The 17,465-nt window shown below is 41.9% G+C and overlaps 1 protein-coding gene across 1 annotated transcript; it reads left to right on the top strand.

Annotated features, from left to right (window-relative positions):
* Nucleotides 1-6,119: 6,119 nt before the first annotated feature.
* On the top strand, nucleotides 6,120-15,771 carry T265_14085 (hypothetical protein; the record flags this gene model as incomplete). Its single annotated transcript, XM_009171957.1, has 5 exons — nucleotides 6,120-6,418; nucleotides 9,559-9,742; nucleotides 12,237-12,382; nucleotides 14,794-14,880; nucleotides 15,687-15,771. Coding segments are annotated over 5 exons (801 nt in total), but the record flags the coding sequence as incomplete, so codon positions are not given.
* Between the last annotated feature and the right edge of the window lie 1,694 nt (nucleotides 15,772-17,465).

The following is a 17,465-nucleotide window of genomic DNA, read 5'->3' as shown; positions in this document are numbered from 1 at the left end:
AGTCAAAAAGAAAGATATTTACTCACTGTACATCAAAACTGAAGCCATCAAATCAGAGATGGATTGAAGGGTGAGGTTAATGAACCAATTATTGATATGAAATCAATTTTTATGAATGTATGACCTGTCCTAATCCGTCTGAAGCTATATCTGTATGACTAACGGACGGCTTAAATCAGTCACAACCCCATATCGATTCAGCCTGAATAATCGATCATCGCTGTTATGCCGGTCAATATTTGAAAATATCGATGTCCTTCCCGTTCTGCAGGTCAAATATACAATCGAGGAAAAATTGACTTCAAACTTTGGCCAGAGTTTGCTTTACGTTTTATTTCTGTGCGTGGTACTCGAGCCCTTTACGGCGACTACGTTCCTTTTTTCTGCTCTGTGTTCTGCGAATCCTACCCCAACTGCTCGAATCCATAAAGTGCAGTGATTTATCGGCGGGTAGCACGGACGATTCTGGAGTTGAATTTAAGTTTTCAGCACAAATGTGAGAGAAAAAACATGCGCACTTTTGGATTGTTCTACCCTTATGACAAAATGATGGCTGCTCGCCTTACATGAATCAATAGAACGAAACCAGTCGATAAAATTAAGCTAATTCGCTGAGAACTGCGCCATTCTGTGAGGGGTAATAGCGGAAATTGAATAAACTTACAAGTTGATCGAATTTGATGCAAGTAAGCCTCTGGTCACTTAATTCATGTCAGTTGCTTCCGTGTGGGATAGAATTTTCTGCAGTCAGTGCGACGGTGTTTTGCTATTAATTGGAAGAAAGCGGGTTCGAATCCCCCAATATATTAGTGGAATACGCTTAGCGTCTAAATTATTGACTTGACTTGCAAAAGGATTTCTCGCTCGCCTTTGCTTTGTGTTTACCACCAGTCTCCTTTTGGAAAAACCATGCTTTGCCCGATGATTGTATCCGTGCCAGGGTTAGCACACACTTGTTTCGTAACAAGCAGTTGTAGATAAAAACAAAGTATATTGTTGGCCAAAGCAAGGAACACCCATTTCTGATTAAGCCAGAATGGAAAACCGTCACTACTGAAATTCACCAAGGAGAGACTCGCCAGCTGCAAGTCGTTTAGACGGAAAAATGCGTGTTAGCCAGCGTAAAGTGGCTACAGGTAAACTGCAAGTAAACTCGTCTTTCGAGCGTTGATAGAACGCGGGACGTCGATAGTTAACCGCATTCTCTAAATTTTCATTTTTTTGAGGCCAATGCTCATGTTGCTAAGGAGGATTGTGCTGACTAGATAAACACGTGACCACTTAGCGATTCAACGGAAAATTCCGCAACACTGAGCATACATGGACAGCCATGAACGAAGTTGCTTAGACCGGGTAACACTGACTGTTATAAACACCTTGAATACGAAGCGTAAAATCAGCATGCCATTGGACGAATGAAATTATCCAGTTGTGACGACTGATTGACTGGGTCGTCATTCGATGAGTCGGGCACACCAATTACATCGCTCAAGTGTGAACATGTTCGCCTGCTCAGACGCGAAAATTCAGATGCGTCGAACGTGCGTTGGTGGAGTAGTGGTTACACACTCGCCTCGCATGTCACATGTCCGGGGTTCGAATCCCGGCACAGCCACTGAGAGCAAAACTCGAGTCTAGTGCTTCCCTTTGGTGTGGACTCACCAGAATAATTACGCCAGAAGGGGAGGACGACCGTTCAAACGAGAGTGGTGGGACTGTGAGCAAGACAACTAAGCAGGTATGCGTGGATAATGGGAAACAAAACGTAGCACCTAGGACTGCGACGGTTTTAGCGACATACACTCATTTGCAAACCAGGTTGCTTATGCGAGAGCGCCACATGGAACCCAGCTGAATATGTGGTGTTTTTGCAAATCAATGTTACATTTTCCCCATTTTCTACTCTCTTCATATAAACTTGAATTGCAGTTTGTAAACACTGTACACGTATCACGACATCTTGTTTTATTGTACCAATAATTACATTAAATCGAAAATGGAAAACAACACTTCGTGTAGTGGAATTATTGGACCTCCAATTTAGTGAGTCCGTTCCGTTCACTTGTCCATTTCTTATTGCCGTTTGTTATTTCTAAGCTGGTATTTTGGTTGTATATTCTATCGAACACGCATACATTGGTCCTTGTCCACTACAAATCTCTCGTTTACGACGTTTTTAAACAAGTGAGTGTGTTGCACCAGGCCACCTTATTTCCACTTAGTGCGACATTTGAGATATCGCGATACACTGCCTAAGAACATCAAAAATAAGGGATTCAGGTGTGCTCCAGATGAGTCTCCAGCAAAACCAAATGAGTGTGGTTCGCTAAATCCGTGAAATTGGGTTCAATTTGAACATATGTTTGACGGAAACTCGAGGACCGTGCCCACCCGAGGGGCCCCAAGACGGATGAAACTGGTCATGGGGTCTCGAAGAATTTTCAGCAACCTAATGAGTAGCACATCACGTCAATACTTGCAGCAGGTTTACTTCTAATGCGGGGTATTAGATTTAACCAGAATGGCTGCATCCTTGTTTGTCTCGAATTGATTACATCCTGCTAAGTCGATGCTATTTCGACACTTAGAACAGATTGATTTATTTTGCGAGACGGACCATGACTTTTTCTTCAGTAGAATTTTCTTCGGAATGCTGGATCCCTCATCGGTGTAGTCACATTTGGTACCATTTTACGGGATTTCAGTAGTCGCGTCAACAATCCAGAAACATACGTAGTACAAATGCCTTTGCCAATATTGTATGTGAGTCAATCGACAGATAGTGAAAAATCAATAGGCACTGTGTGATTAACCTCCTAAGAAGCAACGTTGCGTGATGACGTCAGAGCTGCATTTCACTTTTAAAATCTGTTGGTCGAACGGACAGAGCAACTATCACAAGGTCGTTTTTGTCTAACAAATTTGACAAACAGTACACGCATGATATTCTAAGCCTACCAAACCTCTCCAAATTCGCCTAAAATGGATGACAAGCTGAATGCATATGGTGTCCAACTGTTGAACCACGTGTGTAAACTTATTTGTTTCCACAGTACGTTATTCGGTATGCTACAAGGTACAAGCCTTCCACGTTAAATCAAATTTACGGACGTTGTTGGGGACACCATTCACGCACGGCCAACGGCATGTACTACTGATGAGCCCTAATACGGGCGAGTCCAATGCTTTCCCCTTTTGATGTAAGCTCATCAAAATGATTGCCCCAGGACAGGGGAGGGATAACTGTTCAAAGGAGAGTGATGAAAGCATGTGCTGTAAAAGTCCAATAAACACTCACAGCTAAAAGCTTCGTTGATTATAAACGAAACCTCAAAGCGATTTTGGAAATAACGAAAGCGGAAGTAGAACATAACGGAATTCATTTTAACGGAACCCTGTCTCCGAAGTAGCTGCCAAAGCAGTTTTTTGTCTGTTTCTACCTCTTTTAATCAACCAGACAGCACGTTTCACATCGACCATAAAGGTTGCGACATATATGTGCGGGTGATATATTTCGTTGCCTTTTCACGGATCCCTATACTGTTTTCAAAACTGTGTGCATTTGCAAAAGGCTAGTAATTAAACTCACAGTTTATCAAAGATCACTGCATTTAATAAAGAAATCAGACAGCCAAGTTTTGCGTTAGGGGAACCTGAAAATCTAAAAATCCAAAGGAAACCAGAATAATGACCAAATTTACTGAGAAGTGTGTTCATAACTTGCGTAGAAAATAAGTGATATTCTGAAAAAACTCTGGTTCACCGACATTTTCCAAAAATTTGTTCCACTACCAACTCTTACCGCAATGAAGAACGTCAAGACAGCGATCAAACGGTGCCAATCAGAATGCAAGAAATTGTGAGAACTCTACTCATTCCTGGTTGCCTTGTTGATCTGCCCAGAGGGTTCTGGTACACAGAAGCTTACTAAAACCGTAGACTGGCATTGCTTGTTCCATTTTCCATTGACTCACAATCATCTCGGATGGATGGTTATTATTATATCTGCTGATTCGTCAATCTGTGGTATCTGCTGCTGACCCGCCACATTGCCTAGTTGCCGAAAAAACTCACAGAAGGGAACACAACAGCTACATTCCGAACAAGCGAGTGCGAGAGCGTGAATGCGTGCGAGTGCGAATGTACAACGATCTCAAGGGAGGGACACTGTCTGAACTCGGTCCAATGTTGACGCACTCGGTCTGGCTTTGCTACGAGGCTGTGACGCGCTGCATGTTGAGGGGGTGTTGTTTGTCTGGTCAACACCTAGCGGAGCTAAAATTCTCGGTGGATTTCGGGCATTCATTGGTTGCTTTCAGGAAGCTGACCTTCCTGATGGTTCGAAGGTTGTCTCAAGACTCACATCACAGCAGCCCGTTTGAAACATCTCACTAGTGGCCCGCAGGTGCGGGACAATGTACGCCTCTCCGACAAAGTAGAAATTTGAATTTTAGGTCTTGCTCTGAGCTCATTCATTCACATAGAGCAAGAATTATCCAGTCTCAAGCTCTCCTATCATTTAGTTCCGATAGAAGGGGGTCTTGAGGCTGAGGTTTTTGGAGCGCTTGCACTCTTGAGGCAGTTTTGATTATGAGATCTCCTGTCGGAATTCTCTATAATATTCTTTTAATTTAACTGAGGGATTCTCTAAGTTTGAGACTGTCATCATGTCATATTTGGCCTACATTTTATGCCTTTAAATGTCAATAAAACGACCTTTTGAAAGTCCACGCTAGTTATTCTTATGCTAACAGCTAATTAATTCTGTTTGCATCTAATGAGATCTTCGATTAGATCGTTTCGAGAAACTCACCTTTGTCTCCGTCTAATCGAACTGGACACAAAATAGTTTTTAGAAAAAAACTCAGTATGCTCAAAAATGTCGCCTGTAGAGTTATTTTGAAATGAGTTATGAACTAATCGGAGAGCTTACACAGTGCTAACAAAAATATTATTCAGTGAATTTCTCTGGTATGCTGACCTAACCAACTACGCCACCTTGACCAATGTGAGAATCAGTAAAACTTCGAAGTTGATTTTTTGGCCATTTCCAACACTTTTAACGATTATGTAATCCAAATCAAAGATGGCGGAATACTGCGTGAATCGGCTTCCTTTTCTCACTGTATGTGCAATGTCATGGCCTTTTCACCACTGCTTTCACATCAGAATCACCTTCTCTTATTTTTATTGACTACTCGTTGCGTTCGAGTAGTACCACGGTGCACTGACTATCGAACGTTAATTTTGGGCGTGGGCGCATGCTGGTCTTCACTGCCACCAACACACAATAAGTGCCAGATATTACGGTAGTAAAAATGTCGTGCCAGAATATGTAAAGGCTTATGAGTGATCTAGTGGGATGGGTGGGTGGGTTTCAACCAATGGGAATACCTCCGGTGACTGGATGCTATCTGTCCTTATTTCCCATTCTTGAGTCTAATCACCCAAATGATCAAACCAGTACGCATATACAGTGTTCCAACGATCTATACGCATATACGTTTTAACCAAATCTGGATCCCGAATGGTTTCGCCTTTCTCAAAGTCCAGTTAGCTTTGGCCGGCTAAAAATCGATAGTCGCGCCTGCTGCGGGCTTCAAGACCACAGTTTAAATTCTAACACGAATGAGGACATCTATCAATTCTTAGCCAGAAACAAGAATACCAGTCGAATTCCGATATTTTTGAACAATTCGCACTATCTAGGATAATCGCATCAAGCCATAAATAAGACTGTTCAACATGGGAAACAGGCCAATTTCCATAAACATCGATAATTAGATCGATATAATTTTAACACACGTAACTTTGAACAGTTCTTGATCAATTCTCGTTTTAGACACCCAATACCTTTAAAATTTACAACACAAGCATACTATTTTGGTGCCTTTAACTTGGCAACTTGATTCCATCTAGTGGTTGAATATCACCTTTCTACCGGTACGGTAACCAAGACCTTCGATAAAATTCCAGCTTTCCCAAAATTTCATTCATCCGAATGAAATTGGAGGGGGCCAACAATTTAGAATATTTTAGTGCATAGTGAATAATATGGCGAACCTTCAATCAACCACACAAGCCAATCATTTCACTCGACAAGAAATAATCGGGAAGGGATGAAAAAAGCAAAATTCAGTGTGATAAGCATAGTTTTTAGCTTGGAAGTTGTGACCAAAAATGAAAAAAAGTCGTTCAGCTCTAACATCCTTTTGGTGCCTAACTGCCATGACACCCAGAGGAAGCACGAGGGCTGGGGTACTGTCAGGTTGCCCAAGCCTAGAGGGGAGAAGTCGAGAGATGGGGTCGGGTTCGAACCACGGACCTTCTGGTCAGTACATTCGCGCTTTAACCACTTGGGCCATTTCGCCCATCTCTTGCAACTAAAATCAACAAAAACTGTAATTTCTCTTTTGAGGTCGGCTTGCCAAAAATATATTAATTTTTACTGATTTTGTCTACAGTGTCGGACGAAAGCACTGCAACCTGTTCATTTAATTGACGCCGCTTTGATCAATAACCTCTTGTTTAAAACCAATTGTATTGGACAGCGTACTGGAGTTGGGAACTTTTATAAACCGTCTAGCATGAGCAGAGTCCTGGCGTCCTCCTAAGTTTACGGTAAAATAATTAATGAATTACACAGATAAGAAAAATAACAAAACTGATGAGGACAACAATTTTCCTGGAACGATCCCCCGAAAAAACGCACACCATAGGAAGGAGACCATTTAAGGCATAATTTAGTTTGAAATCCAATCCACAAAGCAGATTGTTAGAAACGACCCCCCCCCCGCTGTGATGAACTGGCTTCAACCAACTGTTCTGCACTGACCACGTACCAAGTTCAAATTTAAATTAAATTATCGATTTTTCCAGCTGGCGCACAGAAGCACATCCATAATTGACCAGGTTGTCTAGAAACTTCATGTTCTAGGAATATAACGACATAGAGATGATCTAAGCGTCAACTTACTTCGCAGCACGTATCCCACAAATCTGTCTGTCGGGCATAAATAAATAGTCTAAGGTGATTGGAAATAGTCTAAGGTGATTGGACAAATTTCGCCGTCGTACAAATTGCCGACCTATTTGGAACGCGACATGTGGAATCCAGTACAATACAGGGGTCAACTTTAATTCTGCGTACATCTAGCAAACTATTGCAAGTATTGTTACACTATCATATATATATTATTTATTTATTTATTTATTTATTTATTTATTTATTTATTTATTTATTTATTTATTTATTTATTTATTATTACCAACAGGCGCAGAGGAACTGGGAGAGAGACAAATATTCCCGTCTGTAGAATTAATTAAATTTGTTGTCTTGGGCCCTTCAGAAATCAATTGCCCCCACTTTTACTGTGTGTGTGCACATGACATATTGATTGAAGGCAAACTATTTCTGATTCACAGCGGACACTAAATCAGCTATGCGTTTGTAGAAAGTTGCAAATTTTTACGCAGCACGTGCTATCATAATGTGAGGGACACAGTCGAATGAGATAATTTTTTTTGAATTTTTACTCACTTTCAGAGAAATCAAATCCAGAGCAGGCCTGAAATACTGCGCTGTCTTGTTCATATCTCTTGTCCGTCAGCGGCAAAGCGAATTTGTTAGCAATGTGGCCCCTTGCCCATTAGAAACGCAGGAGCCAATTAATCGCGCTTAATAGCCGTTTCTTAACCGGGAAACGCTCCAACCCAGCACCTCTGAGTTGAAACTGATTAACTTTCTACATTGAATATTTTAGCGCACAGTAAAGCCTGCTAAAAAAGTTGCAAGTGCTGTTTGATTCTCAGAGCAGGAAGACAATACTGATGAATGTTAGTCCCTAGGAAGCACGTGGAAAAAGCTCGGCGATCATGTCATGGTGCTACAAACAGCTAGTCCTAAATGATGCATCAACGTTTTCAAGGAGCATTTCCAACAGTTGGGTAACTCTGATACAAGAAGAGCAGTTCACAGAAGGCTAACGAAAACGTTCTCGGCTATTTTACCAGGTTGATCAGCTTTGTGGCCCTTATGCGTCATGAAAAAACAGATACCACTCTTAACCTAGCGGACCAAGTATTCGATAAAACCAACTATTATCTGATCGCTTCTGCGGCAAATACAAGATGTTGAGTTGTTTTTGAAATAACTCGAAGCTCGTGACAGACTCTGCAACTGCCTTGACCAAAGCTGACCAGAGGCCATGAGCCACACGACAGGTTTGGGATATTACAGCCGCTTAAACCTAAGTTGGTCTACGACAGAGGTTCAGAAACTCTTGAATATATGTCCATGCACACGTAATTCAGATCAACAGTTAGGTAGCTCATGGTCAGGGCTCGAACTCACGACCATTCGCCTATTGGACGTGCGCTCAACGAACTCAGCCACCGCACACGCTGCCCAAAGTCGTACGATGGTACTTGTGCAGTTTCAAAAGTCTTCATGGTACCATTCATTCTTGGATAAATCGCACGCGTTGGAAACTCTCTATAGTAATTTCATTACTTTTGGAAGTACTTTTGTGTGCCAGTTTTTTTTTTAGAAAGATCCGGTTATTTATCCACATTTACAACACTTTGAAAGTGACAAAAGCGCCAAATAGCAAGATTTTCCGTTTGCCTTTTAAGAGCGTACTGATTCAAACACTATGTCATATTCCTATCAGAGCAAAATCAATTTAATCGATAAGACTCACATTGAACTGGTCTGTTCGGTTTCAAAACCTCTACGAAAATTAATTGGGAGGACGAAGGTAACAGAACGGTTAAGATACGCATTATTTTTTAACGAACCGTGGCTTGTACTGCAAGTATTACACTCATTTGAGGTCAAAATTTGGCCGTGGCAGGCAAAACACAAAAGATTTTTCGCACTTTAAATTACCCACTCTGGTTTCCGTTTAGTGCTCACTTTCAACCCACTTCTGAAGAGAAGCGAAATTCAGTCTCTTTTTCTTGGTCGGTCACAATCAAGGAGTCCTACTCGAGGTCACCTAAAAAGGATCATGAACAACAGAGACAAACAAATACAGCTTACCGCTGGAGGTCGGTAAATTTCATGCAGTAGCGTTGTTATGTCGAAACACTTTTTTTCCGTACTTCCGGCACTGGAGCATCGGTGTTGAACACTGATGTCATGCTGTCGATGATGATGATGATGATGATGATGATGTTGACGATGATGACGGTGATGTTGTTGTTGTTGATGATGATGATGATGATGGTGATGATTTTCCCGTATCCCTTATTCAAACAGCGTTAAAACAATGTGACGATGACTTGATGATGATGATGATGATGGTGATGATTTTCCCGTATCCCTTATTCAAACAGCGTTAAAACAATGTGTTATCTATGAAACTGAGTTGTACTTACAAATATCAAACAATACTTCACTGATTGTACTCACTCATCTTCAGAGGAATCGCATATGGTGTTATTCCTGAAACTTCACCGTAGGAAAAAGTCAACTTGAGTCAGATGGTGCGGAACATGGATGACACTTGGACAGTTGCGAAGGTTCTGACCTGTTCTGTTGGGTCCAGAGTAAAGATTGTTCTTTATTTCGACAAATACACTCCTTTGTAAATCAATTTGGTTTTCACGGGAGACTCAACTGAATCTCTCATTTATGATATTCTACAACTTAATGTGCGGCACACTGGCCGCCTCTCGATTCAGTTGGCACGATATTCGAGATGTCGCAGTATATTTTCATAGAGGAAACTACTCACAAGTTTGACGGAATCTCGAAGACTGAGGACGCCTGATGAGCCCAAAGAAGGGTGAAACCGGTCGTGGGTTGTCGAACAGTTCTGGAAACCTTGTGGGTAGTTTCCTTTATTTTTCTTAAATCATGAGCGGTCTTTTCTCGTGTACCATCTGTATTTATGTCGAAACTTGGACAAAACTGTACATGTGATTGGTCCATGCTAGTTCCGGTTCCGAGGAGACTATTGGACTGCAGATCAAGGACTAATTGCTTCAAATATACGGTATGTAGCCCAGAAGTATGTGTCTAGTTTCTCTCTCCATGATTTAACACCAGAACACTTGTATCCTCAAAGTTAAAAGTTCAAAGTTCAAAGTTGAGCATACCTTCTGATGAATCACGGCTGAGCACAATTCTCAGTTCGTTGTTCCCGGGTGTTTAGATGGGGCCGTCGCCATTTGTCTAAAATCTGACCCATACCTTTATTAAGATAAACTCGTCAGGTGTAGAACGACAGGTGGCGAAATTCCTCTTGACTGTAACCTCTAGATTGCTCTTTCTTCGACCAGTATGTCTAGGCGTTGAACTTGGTCTGAGGTATGAATTTTGATCTACATCTGTTGAACCTCCATGCTCAATACAGTTATCAGATCTCCTTGGTAGGATCGATGATCAGTCAGGCATGAGTTTACGGATGATATGGAATATATCCAGAATGTTTAGAATTCTTTACAGAATTGCTGATGGCAAACAAAGCAGCTACGGTGAACCGTTAGCCTAAGATAGACTGTGTAATGTTTAGTAAGAGAGCCATTCAATACACAATTTTTGGATTCTCATCTTCCTCAAATTGCCTTGCTTAGCGATCCTCTTGGTACAACTACCAAATTGATAGATCGCAGAATACACTTGGAAGCAGGCTAAAGCGCAAGTACCAGAGTGCATTCGGCACGCAGAAAGTACATTCATTGCATCAGGTTTAGGTTAACCTGTCAGAACAAATCGATTGCAACGAAAATGTCCACGCCTCTTCAAACTTTCGAACCCTGTGTTAATTCAAGTCACCAGCTTTGTTACCGTTATTCTATATTCCTCTAATTTACTCAGCTATCAGTGACAGTGTTGTGAATGTTGAACACAAATAATCAGCGCTCACTTCGTCTACGGCGACCAAACAGTTCTGTGTTAAAAAAGTAGTCAAGTAAAGAAAAAATTTTCACATATGGTAAAAGTAAGGTAAAGCTTTATATCAGAGCACTGACCGGCCCACCAACAGGACAGGAAAAAGGAGAATCCTTTCTTCATAACCCTTGGAAAATCAATACGTGGACGACATTTCGTCACACAGACAATTTGAAAGCGTATTGATCTAAAACTGCCCAATCGAACCGGGATCCCGCGATGGTAGCTCAAGATACCCGGGGCAAAATCATGAACAAAGATATCGAATTCTTTGGCAAAGACCTTAAACTAGTCGATTAAGAAGGCAACAAAATTGACTCATCTTGCACCTACTCGAAAACGGATTGTATATATTTGTGACCAAGTTCCGCTCTCGGCGCGTTCTTCTGCCTCTAGCCTGGCCCTTAGTAGCGTCCTCCGTTGCCGTATAGGCTCCTCAAAGAACCGGCTACACTAAACCGGAAGTGTTCCAAGGATCATCCGACCAACAACAAAACGTTGGCTAAGAAGCAGTTGCCATGGCAACCTGCCAATAGTCCTCAAATATCTCGTGACTTCTTCCTCGACCACGAAAAAAAGAGGGTTGGGAACTACACAGGTGTCCGCACTGTGACTGCAATAGCTTCAAAGTTCCTCGCGAATATTCGAAATCATGATTGTGTCTTTCGTTTACAATTAATCTGCGATCCGTCAGAAATAGCCAACCGAGTCGTCCAATCGATAGCACAGTTGTACAACATATCAAAGTCATCTGCATCGAGTGATTCTCAGTCCATCAGTCTTCGTCAAATTCATAGGGTTTCACTCACCGTTTATTTGCCACCCGCAGCGACTTCGTCGGAGAAACTGAGTCACGGCCAACGTTCACAATTTGAAAGCGTTAAGATGTCGATTTTCAAGAAATCCAGATGAAAATTTAAGACTTAATATCCGACTTTATTATCCGATAAATCTAACTTTGTACCACCACAAGTCTTTGAATTTTGAGGTCCCAATAGCTATCGATTTTTGGATGCCAATTTCAAAATCGGCTGATAAATTGTGTAATCGATCATCCTTACTATCGACAGCATACTATCGTTGTTCAGCACTACCGTACAGCTTAAATTTATTTGAAATTTGAGAATTTGAAATCACGCTACCCAACCGAAATCATTGGTGGTACTATTAGTGCACTGATGTTGATGACCGTGACACAAATTAGAAAGTGTGCAATAATAAAACTTTTTAGTATGGTTGGCAGTAGTGGGTTGCAACACATTTAAAAATAAATAGAATGCGAAAGTGGGAGCAAGTAAAAAAGGACTTATCGTCTGTGAGAGTTCATTGGTGAGAGTTCAGTCGGCGGGAACGTGTTTTCTCCGCAGTACGACTGCTACATGTGTTCCATAATAGTCCGTGGACTTGTGGAGAGTGGTTGACTTCCTGTTCCCTGAGCGCGCGAGAGTTTGTGTGTGCTGACTGTGTTCGGTTTCCCTATATGTAGGTCCGTTTGCGTGTACGTGGGTGCGTTAGCACATGAGTTGTTGCTACGCTCACTAGACTGTAGCGACAATCGATGTCCGATGAGTCACCTTAATGTGATGTGGTTTGCGAGTATGAAAAAAAAACGTCTCGTGATCCAGTGAGCGACTGAGCTGAACAGTCAAGTATGTCGGGTGACTGGGTTGCTACAGTACCTATACCTTCACACAGTCAATATGGCAATCTGGATGGAGAATGAGGGCAGGAACCCCATTGAAATCGATTGGCATCCACATCTTGCTGCATCTCCAACAATGTGCACTGACGTCACTTTCTAGGACTCCATTCTGGAAGGTGAGTCTTGCCCACAGTAATTCCTCTGCTACTCTGAACAGGCACGGAAGACAGCACTCTTTTAGGCAAATCTTGGTTCGGTGTGCGCAATACATTGCCTAAATACCACACTATTGTATATCACTGAGAATAAATTTTTTTCTAGCTTAGTTTGGCACGTTTTAAATTCGCTAAAGACGTATACTAGACGCTTCACTCCAAGGGCGCGCTAACAGATTCAGCTACCTCAAAACAAATCAATGGTATCCATACATCGGTAAGAATAAACTCACTGCTCAACAGGGGAGTCCAGCACGCTAAAATCATTGAATTCCGTGAGTGGTTCAGATAGTTTCAACCATGATAAATTGCTGTTTCGAACATTCGCCCATCATTTACTCGAAGAACTCTGTACTAATTTTACTTAAGTGGATCGATGGAGACGGTACCACTCACAAGCAAAATATAGGTACAGTGACGTCAAGTGTCCTAAAGGAAGCGATATCATCTTTGGGAAGATCTGAGCTAATAGAGTGCTGGGTACACTGTCCTCATTAAAAGCTTACACCAGTTTGATCAAGGATGCCATTGCAGGTAAAACGCAGTGTACGCGGGTTGCACTAACGACGAAGTTCTTATGCAGTTACTCAAACAAGAGTAGGTCCTTCAACTTGAAGGCAGGGAAAATCAAATTACCGGTTGATCGATCAACAATGTCTTCGTGAAATCACTGGAAAAGTCACGTGACTTACGAGTCTTTTTCAGGGGTGGTTTTTAGTCATTCAGCCGCTTTTATGTGCCAGTGTTGGTAGGAGTCAGTGACAAACTGAACTATGTATGTTATTCATGCTTAAAAACTAAGAGCGACAGAAAACGCTTCAAAACTTTCGCTGAACAGTGCAGCTTCAACTGGCTCAGCACTGTTTATTTTAGTAAAAAAAATTATACCTTGAGGTGCAATAAGCATTTTGAATCAGGCGCATGAAAGGGATCTACAAAAGACATCCCACGAACTTTTCAAAATTCCAGAGTTAAAGAACGTATGTTAAAAACATAGTGTTCTTGTTCATAGTCTTCATGAAGTACAAAAACTGGTTGCCCTACAGTGTAGAGCAACGCTTGGCTGGCGAAGAAACATTGAGTTCTGTTTATCGGCTTGAATAATGCGACAGGAGGAAAAAAGCCACAAGACGTCAACATTTCGCTTTTACCTCCTCAGCAGCAATACGAATAAACGTTGGTTTTACGTCCTAAATAGCAACAAGTCAGAGAAACGTATTGTCCGGTTCTTATATTTAGAGCAAGCTGGTAGGTTGTCTCAGGTTCTGTGATGTGTACAAAATGGATCGGTACTGGCAATGTTGTGGAATTCAGGTAGCTCTGGTTGGTTGTTGGTCTGTTCACCGACCCAACTGTTCGCAATCCAACCGCCAAGCTCGGCAAACAAACCTACAACCATAAATCGGTACTGAGTGATTAGCATAGCCTCATTGATAGCTAACAATTTCGATTTGACATCTAGTGGTAAAGTTTTGAACGCTCTGAGGGTCAACTCTAAGTTCAGTGAATAGAATGCGTTTGACGGTGGAGGAGGTAGATTTTCAGGTCTCAGTTTGCAATTCATTGATCGATCGATTTTCCGCCTGATTCAAATAGCAGAGCAAAAGTCCTGCGGTACTTTCACATATGCTTCCATTTGTTCTGTCGACGGGTCTCACCAAAAGTGAACTGGTACACAATGTAAAAGACAAAGTGATTGAGCTGCTCACTGATTTGCCTCGTTGAGGAGAGCGGAATTAGTTGAACTGCTGGGTTTGGACAGCACAAAATTTGTGCCGTATGGCTGTGATTAGGTGATCCCCCTAAAACCATAGTCTGATTGAAACTTTTGTCCCATTTACTGAGGATTCACGCTCCCATATATTCCATGGCGCAGTGGTTGGTAACTTTATCGGGTAGCCGTTAGAAATAAGTGTAACATTGTAAGAAGGCAGTTTGAGAAACTTCCAATGACTTAGTGCTTAAGGCGTCAACATACTGACCAAAAAGTCTATGGTTTGAGCCCTGCCCTTTGCGTCTCGACTTATCCTGTCTAGGTTCAGGCAACCTCGCCGTGTCTCGGCCCTCGTGCTTCCTTCGAGTGGCCCAGCAGCTAGGCACCGATGGAGTGCTACAGCTCAACGGTTAGAGCTATGATCATGCATCAACTTACACGATTTAATTCCACATCGAACCAAAATCAACATTTGAACTGAAAAAGCTAAGATGGTCGGTAAACAAAGATAAACTAGTTGGCAAATCCAAGCTAGAAGTCAAAACGGATGCTAGAAGTTCCAAATTTTCAGTTTATATAATTTCCAGAACCAGTTGACGAATAATTTGGTTCAAACCGACCTGCATTGTAAGACTGGACTGCGCAGTACCAAAAAGCCCCAATACTGATTGTATAGCAACAAGTTCATGAGAGACTATGGTTGTTAGAATGAAACTCACAGGGAGGTGGGGGTGTAGTTACTAGAAAGGAAATATTTGTACAACTGGGTGATTTTCAACAGACTCCACAGTGGTCACTATGTAAACGAAACTATACAAATGATTGGGCGGAACCGAGATTCATCGCGACCGCTTTAATAGAGTTTCATCAAGGGAATTAAACTGATAAAGTCGTGAGTATACAAATATATTGGGAGCGGTAACCAATGTTAAATACCTCTAGAAGCTTAGTTTTTTTAGTTTTTTTTCCGTGTTCCTCTTTGTTTTTCTATATTCTAGCGCACTAACAAATTTGTCAGCAGTGGTAAGAAACTATCTTTCCGTCTTAGAGACGAGCCAGATAGGATGGAAAAGGGGTAAGGTTTTCTGACGAGGGACAACCTGTTTATAACAACTGTCATTACGGCTTTATGTGTGTGTCTTCAAAGACACAAGGTTTGACACAAATTTGATGCTGTGACATCCCACCGGTGCCTACCTGTCTCGCCACTCAAAGGTTGCACGAGGGCTGGGATACTGCCAGGTTGTCCAAGCCTGGACAGTCGAGAGGCAGAAGTCGGGTTCGAACCACGGACTTTCCGGTCAGCAAATTCGCTCTCGGACCACTTGAGCCATTTCGTTTTCTCTGTGACTGGATGCTTATATGTTTAATGAGGTCACAGAGTCATAAAGGTTGAGAAAGAAATATCTGGATGAATGAAAGGCATACCAAGAGATAAACGATGTTTTTATTGCTCAACCTATTGGCAAAACCTGATTCATTTGGGTTGGGTTTGTTCCAGTCCGCTCAATAAAGTTGTTGTCAACCTTGGTATTTGGACTTTGAATTTAGGAGGCCACATACCAACAAAAATCAGCCGTAAAAACGTATTTAGAAAGCTTCCTGAGCCGATAAACGAACAATAAACTTGAACTTATCTTAGTTTCATCAAGAGTCCTGCGAGAATGCCGCATTTTTTTACGAATGCAAGGGTATCATTTGACCTGGATGTCTGAGCACCGCCAAGCAATATGAAGAGCTAGACTCGATCTCAAGGTGTAGATTCACGCAAGTTGGTGGCTTTCGTTTCAACGACGTACAAATTTGTAGCCAGACTCTAAGTTCACGATTGTGGCTTGAAGTTCTACAACTCAATTTTAATTTAACGGCTTAAAACTTGTTCACACGGTTACAGTACATCGAGTTTTATGCCAAATGTGGACGTTTCGACAATCAAATCATTGCACATGTGAGAGTATTTATCGAAATATATCCGATTTGGGTTCAATTAGAACATAAGGTTGACTGCAATTTGGAGACGTGCCCGCCCGATGAGCCAGCCCCAAGAATGTCGGGCGAAACCGGTCATGAGTAGTCGAGCGGCTTTCGGCAACCTAATGAGTAGTATGTTACATCCTTTCTAATCAACATTTTTAACATTTTGTAATGGGTTGAAAACCATAGTGTTGGGAATACATTGATGTCTGCTAAGGATACCTGAGGTGAATTTTATGGCATGCCACCATACATCCTGCATTCAAAAGTAATTCCTGGTTTCTGAACACAGGTCACATCTGGTGACATCATTTGACATGGCTTCAGCGAATATACACTCATTTGCAAAATAATTTGGTTTTTCGAGAGACTCACCTGGAACCCAGCTGAATCTCTCGTTTGTGATGTTTTCAGGCAACTGAATGTGCTGCACCAGGCCGCCTCATGTTTCAGTCGCTACGATATTCGAGATATCGCAATACATGTGCAAAAAGGGCGAAACCGGTCGTGGGCTGTCGGAGGATTTTCAACAAACATTTGACATGGCTGTTTTGTCTATAACCTGTTCTGTCTATAGTTTCTTCTCTACCACAAAATTAGTAGATGTCGGTTTTCACAACTTATTGCGGAGACTATTGCCTCGAAAATTTGACGAATAAAAAGTTATGGACGGGAAAGGGGAACAGACATCAGCCAAACCGACTGAGAAGCTGTTAACAGCCCCTGCTCTAAAGGGGTCCAGAAACATTTCATTACATCTGTTACATCAAAGATTACTCAGTTTCCCCCTGAACGTTAAGTCTGATGAATCGACGTAAAACAGTGGAATCCCATGGAGGTTTACTGTGACGTATTCCAGAAAGCTCAATGGAGTGACGCGCGAAATCACAAGCCTCGAGATTTATCAACAAAATGTGGTACTACACGGACAACATGCATACCTGAAAGGACACAAACCACAGATTATGGTGAATTCCCTCTAATTGCTGCAAGTCTAGAGCAAGCCCGACAAGAACAGTA

This window comes from Opisthorchis viverrini, assembly GCF_000715545.1.
Source record: "Opisthorchis viverrini unplaced genomic scaffold opera_v5_140, whole genome shotgun sequence".
Lineage (NCBI taxonomy): Eukaryota > Metazoa > Platyhelminthes > Trematoda > Opisthorchiida > Opisthorchiidae > Opisthorchis > Opisthorchis viverrini.
Note: the sequence above shows the minus strand (reverse complement) of the source record. Positions and strands in the feature narration are given on the sequence as shown.